The sequence below is a fragment of the Thalassophryne amazonica genome, chromosome 15, assembly GCF_902500255.1.
Source record: "Thalassophryne amazonica chromosome 15, fThaAma1.1, whole genome shotgun sequence".
Lineage (NCBI taxonomy): Eukaryota > Metazoa > Chordata > Actinopteri > Batrachoidiformes > Batrachoididae > Thalassophryne > Thalassophryne amazonica.
Genome location: NC_047117.1, coordinates 65,375,574 through 65,384,506, shown reverse-complemented (window position 1 = coordinate 65,384,506; position 8,933 = coordinate 65,375,574). Strand labels below are relative to the sequence as shown.

Sequence of the window (8,933 nt, the reverse complement as noted above, 5' to 3'; positions counted from 1 at the left end):
GTGGGCTGTATGTGCTTGGGAAACATCTGGATGGTTGCTGCCATTTTTGCAGCGTCACTGAATCTGTTCTTCATGTGTTGATACACTGCCCTTTGTATGCAGAGGATAGAAGGGTCATGTTTTGTGGTTTGGCAGATTTTGGTTATAGTACCTTTTCCTTGAGGACATTACTAGGGTATGGAGCCTCCCCAAAGGAGAGAGCGAATTTGGTGGTTTGTTTTTTAAAAAATTGTGGCTTGTATTGTAAAATATAGGGGTGCTGTCTCTATCTCATTGACATTTAATAGGTGTTCTGTGTCTTATGACCTGAGGGGGGCAGCAATGCACTGACCGTGCCTAGCCTGCCAACAACCAAGAAGAAGAAGAAGGAAAGAAAAGGTAACCAGCGTGAAAGTAGGTACTTCTGTTTGTGTCACTACTTTTCAAATAACTTTTTTTTTTTTTTTTACATTGTGCGGCCAGTTTTTGCTGGCTGTGAATGACAAACAAAAACGCTAACTTTAGCTAACTTCAGCAGGTGTTGTGGCTAGCTAAAGTTAGCACATGCTGACGTTTCCTTTGTCGTGGATGTCGTTGCCGCTTGTGTGTCTTTCAGTAGTTTGCGGACAGCAGCATGGGTCGCCGAAAAGCCAAACGGAAGCCTCCTCCAAAGAAGAAGTTGACCGGAGATTTGGAGACTCAGTTCACGTGTCCCTTCTGTAACCACGAAAAGTCATGTGATGTCAAAATGTACCTTTAAAAATCACCAAATCAGACGCGAGCTTTACCTTTTTTTTCCCCAGTTGCAGAAGCGATTGGGCTGCCAACTTACATATCGCTGTTTCTGTCAACAGGGAACGAAGCAGAAATACAGGGATAATATCGTGTACAGTCTGCTTGGAAGAGTTCCAGACCACTATTACCTGTATCCTTAACTTGCACAGCTGTGCAATCATTGTGGCCCCACTTTTACTTAAAAATATTAATACCCTTTTATATGCAGTCAAGTGCATAAATATTTTTTGTAATTTTGCCTCTGTATGCCACCACAGTGGAGTTGAAGTAAGATGTGGTTGTAGTGCAGATTGTTGGTTTAAATCTGTTTAATTTAATCTTTATTTATCCAGGCTAGATCCTTTGAGATTAAGATCTCTTTATAAAGTTTCCAATTCAGCTAGCATGCATGTCTTTATGTGGGAGGAAACCGGAGGAAACCCACGCAAACACAGGGAGAACATGCAAACTCCACACAGAAAGGCCACAGTTGGGAATTGATCCTATGACCTTCTTGCTGTGAGGCAACAGCGCTAACCACTAAGCCGCCATGCTGTTTAATTAAAAACCATGTAAGAATACACACACACACATATATGTGTGTGTGTGTGTATATCCTGGTAGTCAGGAAGATATCAGTAATGCCTTGCATTGTCACACACACACACAGACAGCAATGTCAGGGTGCTGCTGCCATGCAAGGCGCTCACTACACACCAGGAGCAACTTGAGGTTTAAGGACCTTGCCCAAGGGCCTTTAGTAATTTTTCAGCCAGATGGGAGTTTGAACCGAAGATCTGCTGGTCTCAAGCCCAGTGCTTAACCACTAGACCGTCACCTCCCTGTAGGTCCAGGGAGGTGATGGTAGGTGATAATGTGATTCACTTAAAGGAAATAAATTGACTCCAGTTATGGTCTCAGATTTGTTTCATTTTCACATTTTGTTATTGGGCCAAAGTGAAAAATCCAAAAGAATATGATCATACTCCAAATAGGTTTTATTCTGTAAGGGTCCACTCACTCACTCATTTTCAACCGCTTACTCTAATTAAGGATCAAGGGAGGCTCAAGCCTATCCCAGCAGTCATAGGGTGTGAGGTGGGGTACCAGAGGTGTCAAGTAACGAAGTACAAATACTTCGTTACTGTACTTAAGTACACTTTTTAGGTATCTATACTTTACTCCATTACTTATTTTTCTGCCTACTTCTGACTTCTACTCATTACATTTTCACACAAGTATCTGTACTTTCTATTCCTTACATTTTTAAAACAAACAGCCTCGTTACTCTTGGCTTCAGTTTAATGTTTATATATATATATATATATATATATATATATATATATATATATATATATATATATATATTTCACGTCATGTGCGCCTGTAATCAACTTTTCTGCAGCGCGGCTTTGCTTTGAACCGTGAACCAATCGAAGCAGTGGTTCGCAGATTGAAGCAATGCTTCGACCTATTGCTTCGTTTATTCTTTCTTTCGCTTAATTTCCCCCTGCTAAAACCCTAAAGAGCATACTTCTGTGAGTATTATTTACCTTTTCTATGTTAAACCGACCTGTTATGGTCTTCTGAAACAGTTGATAGATGTATTTTATAACTTAAAAACGGGAGCGCTAACACGTTAGCATGTCTATGGTATTTTCAATGTTAAAAGTTAGCATTAAGCAATTGCAGCTGTCATCACGTTCGGGTGCATTTGTTTTCAAATTGTAATATTTGTTAAATTTATTTTTGTTTATACATTAATAATCTAATGATTATTATATACAATTTTAGAGAAAGTGGCAAAAAGAACCTGAATAGAAACATAACAGAAAATATAAAAGCAACTAACAATGAACATACATAAATAAATACATACATACATAAATGTTTCCTGTGAACACCTAGTGACTCTTACACCTCCACTTCATCCCTGTCTTATTTAATGACAGTTTGTTTCGGTCAAACCATATTTTCAATGTGTTAATTTCTTCAGTAATTTCCTCCAGAACTATCTGCCAAACTAGAAAACGGCTGCATCCTTGTAAGAGCAGAATACTACTGGAATGAATTTGAATAAGGAAAGTTGTGTTTTTTTTGTTTTGTTTTGTTTTTTTCCTTCACTAAATGGATGCTGCACTCACTGCAGTTTATTGTCTGGAATAGTCCCAGATTGCATTTCAGAGCTTCTAGAATTGAAACATTTTCGTGCAGGTGGTGTTGGGGGGTAATTTTGGGTTTTGGGTCTTGGGCCACATGTAGAACGAATCAGTTTTTAAATTAAGCTTTCAATTCATATAGTGGCATCTACCTTTTTTTTTTTTTTTTTTTTTTTTAAAGGTTACTTTATACTTTTATACTTTAAGTAGGTTTTGGAGCACATACCTTTTCACTTTTACTTGAGTAAAGAGGTCAAGTTGATATTTCAACTTTTACCAGAGTGTTTTTAAACTGCAGTATCTATACTTCTACTTAAGTAACAAATGTGTGTACTTTTGACACCACTGTGGGGTACACCCTGGACAGGACACCAGTCTGTTGCAGGGCCTGTAAGGGTCCAATAAATTTATATATATATATATATATATATATATATATATATATTTTTTTTTTTTTTTTTTATTTTGCATTTTGCATTGGGTCCATAAGGTACAAAATATGTGAAAATGAAGCCAATTTGAGACCATGATCTCTGGTATCACAGCAGATAGAAAGTTTACTCTTTGGTGGTACACCATGTAAAAATGCTTGCAGGAAAATAATTCCTGGGTAATTTCTTCTGAAGTAGTAAGTAAGTCCCTTTGGCTTCTCCCTTGTTTTTACACTGAGGGTCGCCACAGCAAATCCAAGGTGGATCTGCATGTTGAAGGGGCACAAGTTTTACACTGGATGCCCTTCCTGATGCAACTCCACATTACAAGGAGAAATGTGGCAGGGGTGGAGTCTGAACTAATCAAATCAAAATCAATTTTATTTATATAGCGCCAAATCACAACAACAGTTGCCCCAAGGCGCTTTATATTGCAAGGCAAAAGCCATACAATAATTACAGAAAAACCCCAATGGTCAAAACGACCTCCTATGAGCAAGCACTTGGCAACAGTGGGAAGGAAAAACTCCCTTTTAACAGGAAGAAACCTCCAGCAGAACCAGGCTCAGGGAGGGGCAGTCTTCTGCTGGGACTGGTTGGGGCTGAGGGGAGAGAATCAGCAAAAAGACATGCTGTGGAAGACAGCAGAGATCAATCACCAATGATTAAAAGCAGAGTGGTGCATACAAAGCAAAAAGAGAAAGAAACACTCAGTGCATCATGGGAAACCCCCCAGCAGTCTGTCTATAGCAGCATAACTAAGGGATGGTTCAGGGCACCTGATCCAGCCCTAACTATAAGCTTTGGCAAAAAGGAAAGTTTTAAGCCTAATCTTAAAAGTAGAGAGAGTGTCTGTCTCCCTGATCTGAATTGGGAGCTGGTTCAACAGGAGAGGAGCCTGAAAGCTGAAGGGTCTGCCTCCCATTCTACTCTTAAAAACCCTAGGAACTACAAGTAAGCCTGCAGTCTGAGAGCAAAGCACTATGTTGGGGTGATATGGTACTATGAGGTCCCTAAGATAAGATGGGACCTGATTATTCAAAACCTTATAAGTAAGAAGAAGAATTTTAAATTATATTCTAGAATTAACAGGAAGCCAATGAAGAGAGGCCAATGTGGGTGAAATATGCTCTCTCCTTCTAGTCCCCGTCAGTACTCTAGCTGCAGCATTTTGAATTAACTGAAGGCTTTTTAGGGAACTTTTAGGACAACCTGATAATAATGAATTACAATAGTCCAGCCCAGAGGAAATAAATGCATAAATTAGTTTTTCAGCATCACTCTGAGACAAGACCTTAATAATTTTAGAGATATTGCGCAAATGTAAAAAAGCAGTCCTACATATTTGCTTAATATGCGCATTGAAGGACATATCCTGATCAATCACTCCAAGATTTCTCACAGTATTACTAGAGGTCAGGGTAATGCCATCCAGAGTTCCTCAGAATTGAGTGAGTCCATATTTTTTTCCCTCTGCTTGGTCTAAAAAAGTAACCGTTACTGACTGCCACAATTATTTTTCTTGATTTCTTATAATGTTTCTTAAAGCCAGAAAGTTGCCATTTGAAATTACTTTAGTTTTGTGTCGTGTCTGTGATCTGCTTTTTTTTTCCATAATTATTGCCAGGGGTTGTATAAAGTGAATAAAATTGGTCCTAGCACAGAACCTTGTGGAACTCCATAATTAACCTTAATCTGTGAAGAAGACTCCCCATTTACATGAACAAATTGTAATCTATTAGATAAATATGATTCAAACCACCGCAGCGCAGTGCCTTTAATACCTATGGCATGCTCTAATCTCTGTAATAAAATTTTATGGTCAACAGTATCAAAAGCAGCACTGAGGTCTAACAGAACAAGCACAGAGATGAGTCCACTGTCTGAGGCCATAAGAAGATCATTTGTAACCTTCACTAATGCTGTTTCTGTACTATGATGAATTCTGAAACCTGACTGAAACTCTTCAAATAGACCATTTCTCTGCAGATGATCAGTTAGCTGTTTTACAACTACCCTTTCAAGATTTTTTGAGCAAAAAGGAAGGTTGGAGATTGGCCTATAATTAGCTAAGATAGCTGGGTCATCAAACTAGGAACCTTCTGCACTGAAACCAAGTGCCCTAACCACTTGGCCACCACCCCTGCCTAGTAAATTTTTGTTTAATTTTTTTAATATGCTGTATTTCTCAGTTAAACTTGAACACCTTATTAATTCAGGTGTTTCATCACAAAGGACTTAGTACCACTGATATACACTACTGGTAACTACTTTGACATAGTGGGGGTTTCAAGTTGTGAGCTTGACAACTGATCTAGTTAGCCAAGGTCTCTTTGAACTTGTCTTTCATGAAGGAAATTTAAAATAATGAACAATCTGACATTTCTGACATCTGCCAGTCCGGATCACCTTCACAATTCAGTGCAATCTTCCATGCTCTAATATCTATGGTGCAAATTTGTGAGAATCTGTGAAGTACGTTTCTTTTTTAATGTAATCCTTCAAAGCCTATATAAAGTGAAATCTTGATCCTGGATCTGGATCACCTCTGAAATTTAATGGTCTTCCATGGCCTAATGTCTGTGGTGAAACCTTTGTCAAAATCTGTGTGCAGTAGTCTTGATGTAATGCTGCTAATAGACAGACAGACAAACAAATAAACGACAATTATTATGACGTAATAATAATTATGAAGATTTTTGATGATGAAACACATTTTGCCACATATGTTTTACATTTATAAAGTCATTCACCTTTCTCAGCAGTGACATTCATGTCTATAGATCCTCAGCCTTTGAGATCAAGAGACTCCATGGAAGAGCTTATGGAGTCATGAGTTTCCTGGATAGAGATGTTTGGTGATGCCTTTGCTGGGGAATGAAGGTCCAAGTCATTAGGGTCCTGGTGCTTCCTACCTTAAGGTGCCTTGGCATTTGCATGAATTAGATTCCTGCACTGGCATGAACTGTGCATGGCTTTGTGTAAGTACGCAAAGAAAATTTTGAAATGTTCAAAACTTCTGGCATGCGTTAATTTTGTGAACTAGTCGTGAACATTGCACAACCTATTCAAAAACACTCTGTCACTGTGTGTCAATGCGTCTCACTGCTGCAGCACATCTGAACGATTATGACGAAATGCTACATCTATAATAAACAGAATTTTACAGATACATTATCCAACTCACAAGAAGGAATGAAAGTGCAACTGTTTTACCAATCCATTACAATATATATATTGTAAAGAATTACCTTTCAGATGATTCCAAATGCGTTCTCCACCCCACGAAAGAAGCTGCAGATAATTTCTGATAATTCTATGATTCTGTGAGAAATGAGAATGGTTTCATCATCCATGTTCTGAGAGCAAATACGTCATCGACTATTAAATGATTACTTTGTATTACATGGAGTCCAGCGGGGAAAAGCGGGATGCATTGATACGATCGAATTGCACAGCAGTGTCGGGATCAAACTCGTGCAAGTGTCATGGTGGCTTTACTGTCAGAGTTTGATGCAGTCCTGTGACTGAAGGTGACAACTGAATTGAATGTATTTAGTGTCTCTGGCAAATCCTTGGGTACCCATGGAATGACTGCATCAAACGTAGTGTTACTTAGGTAGACTAAATTGAGGAATATTGCATGCATTCTGAGGAAATGTTAGTTACGAAACTTCACCATGTCTGCCTCAGTTTTGAGGACCTCAGAAGCTGGGTACGACCAAGGGGTCACTCACATTTGATGTGGCTGCATTTTAAAGAAGGGAGGATGGACTGGTTGACTGCCTGGGTGGTTGCAGTCCAGGACTAGAGATGTTTCTGCAATGTTGTGACTCGCAGCTCCAGCACATGATCCCTGCCTTCACACTTTTGCTCAGGACTGTAGATGTCACATGTGTAATTCCAGGTCTACAATATCACAAATTATCAGAACTGAATGGAACTGAAATGAACTTTGCCTTTGGGTGTAAAAATTGATGGAGGGCCAAAAACAAACTGAATACAGATTGAGTTTTTGCATGACCTGTGATTATGGGTTTGTCCTTTCAAAGCAGACAGTTGCAATGTGACACTGACAAGCGGTCACATTTTCCATTCTTCTCTGTATTCATTTGCAATTCTGACATTTAACATTGAATGACAACATCCTTTTTGTCCTTAATTCACTGCTTGGAAGACCTGTCGGAGCCAGTTGACGTGTACAGTGATTGGATAGATGCCTGTGAAGCAGCCAATCAGTAGCCCTCGCTGGTGTGCGACGTGTTTCTGGAGTGGATGCAGACGTGGCCGGTGAGCCTGGACCCATCGGCATTCAGATGTTTAGGATAATCTTTTATTTTGCTGCAACTAATCACCTAGTGGTTGAAGACTGACACGTGTGTGTGAACAGAAGTCACACTTGGGGTGCGTCAGTACAAATAGACCGTTTGGTTTCTGAGCATGTTAACTCCATGTCTGATCAGTCTGACTGGTCTTACATGATGTTTTGACTTTAGATTTAAGGCATAAATCCTTGACTGTTGCTTTTTTAAAAATGCTACACTCGTTTAAACTGCTAGATGTTTAATTAATAATTGGTAAATAAATTTTTGAAATTGCCTCTAGTCTTAAAACAGGTACTATTGTAGGCTCTCATAATCCGTATTTTAAAGTTGCAGTTAGCCCATGTGCACTCCCTGCAGTGAGAGTAGTATTTGGAAAATGTCAACACACTGGCAGTGTACATAATCACAGTATACCTTGGGGGAACTTGAAAATATTGTAGGGAAAAAATGCATTTAGTCAGGCCTGTAGGTACTTGGAGAGAGACAATTCTCTCATTTTATCTCAACAATGGAGGTGAAATGAAGCAATCAAGATTTTTGTCATATCGACATTCAGCTTTAATTCAAGGCCAGTAACAAAATGACTGCATTAACCATTTAGGAATTATAGCCATTATTATACACAGTCCCTCCATTTTCATATGCTTTAAGTAGGGATGCCCCAATCTGATCAGAATCAGCCCGATTAAGGATAATTTTTTTTTTTATGTGACTGATCGGTATCTAACAAATTACACTCAATTCACTAAATTATTGCTTTTCCTACTTGTGCCAAATACCAATGCGGATCTCGATGTATCTGCTGGCTGAAGGGATGATAACAATAACAACCTCTCGCTTTGTTTCATCTGCGCAGTGCCAGTGCAGCGAGCAGCCAGTCAGCATTACTGACAAATTCACCACAGAGCACATTCTAAAAGTACATTAACACACTTCTTCACTTTAAATGCACAGCAAGTCTTATTTTGTTCAAACAAGATCATCAATAGTGCACGGCAGTGTTGCTCTGTTTCATGGCGAGGTGCCAAAGCAGAAATAACAGGCAGCATCTGTTTTGGCCAGTGCTGAGTCATGTTTAGCTTTCCTGTGGTTCAGATAGTGTGTTTCTGTTGGGTGGCACGTGTGATGTAAAGTTCTTACTGGTCATTCAGATAGCTCTTTCCAGCATAAATAAGTTTTTCTTCTCATCGTGTCCATTTTCTTTCTGGTTACACAGAATAGGAAGAAAACAGTGAGGGGAGGGTTTGGAACAGCCCCTGATTCTT

At 39.1% G+C, this 8,933-nt stretch overlaps 1 protein-coding gene across 1 annotated transcript; it reads left to right on the top strand.

The window, feature by feature from the left end:
• The first annotated feature begins 345 nt into the window (after positions 1 to 345).
• On the top strand, positions 346 to 8,250 carry LOC117526957 (transcription elongation factor 1 homolog). The gene is made up of 4 exons (XM_034189081.1): positions 346 to 393; positions 596 to 729; positions 834 to 904; positions 7,521 to 8,250. Exons 2-4 carry the CDS (start codon positions 614 to 616, stop codon positions 7,583 to 7,585), a joined length of 252 nt encoding a protein of 83 aa, XP_034044972.1. The 5' UTR covers positions 346 to 393; positions 596 to 613; the 3' UTR covers positions 7,586 to 8,250.
• Positions 8,251 to 8,933: the final 683 nt, after the last annotated feature.

Excerpts from the sequence above, each read along its gene's own strand:
- LOC117526957 (XM_034189081.1), top strand. The coding sequence starts at position 614 with ATGGGTCGCCGAAAAGCCAAACGGAAGCCTCCTCCAAAGAAGAAGTTG. Across the intron at positions 730-833 it reads AAGTCATGTGATGTCAAAAT|GGAACGAAGCAGAAATACAG; the intron begins GTACCTTTAAAA and ends TTCTGTCAACAG. Across the intron at positions 905-7,520 it reads GTTCCAGACCACTATTACCT|ACCTGTCGGAGCCAGTTGAC; the intron begins GTATCCTTAACT and ends ACTGCTTGGAAG.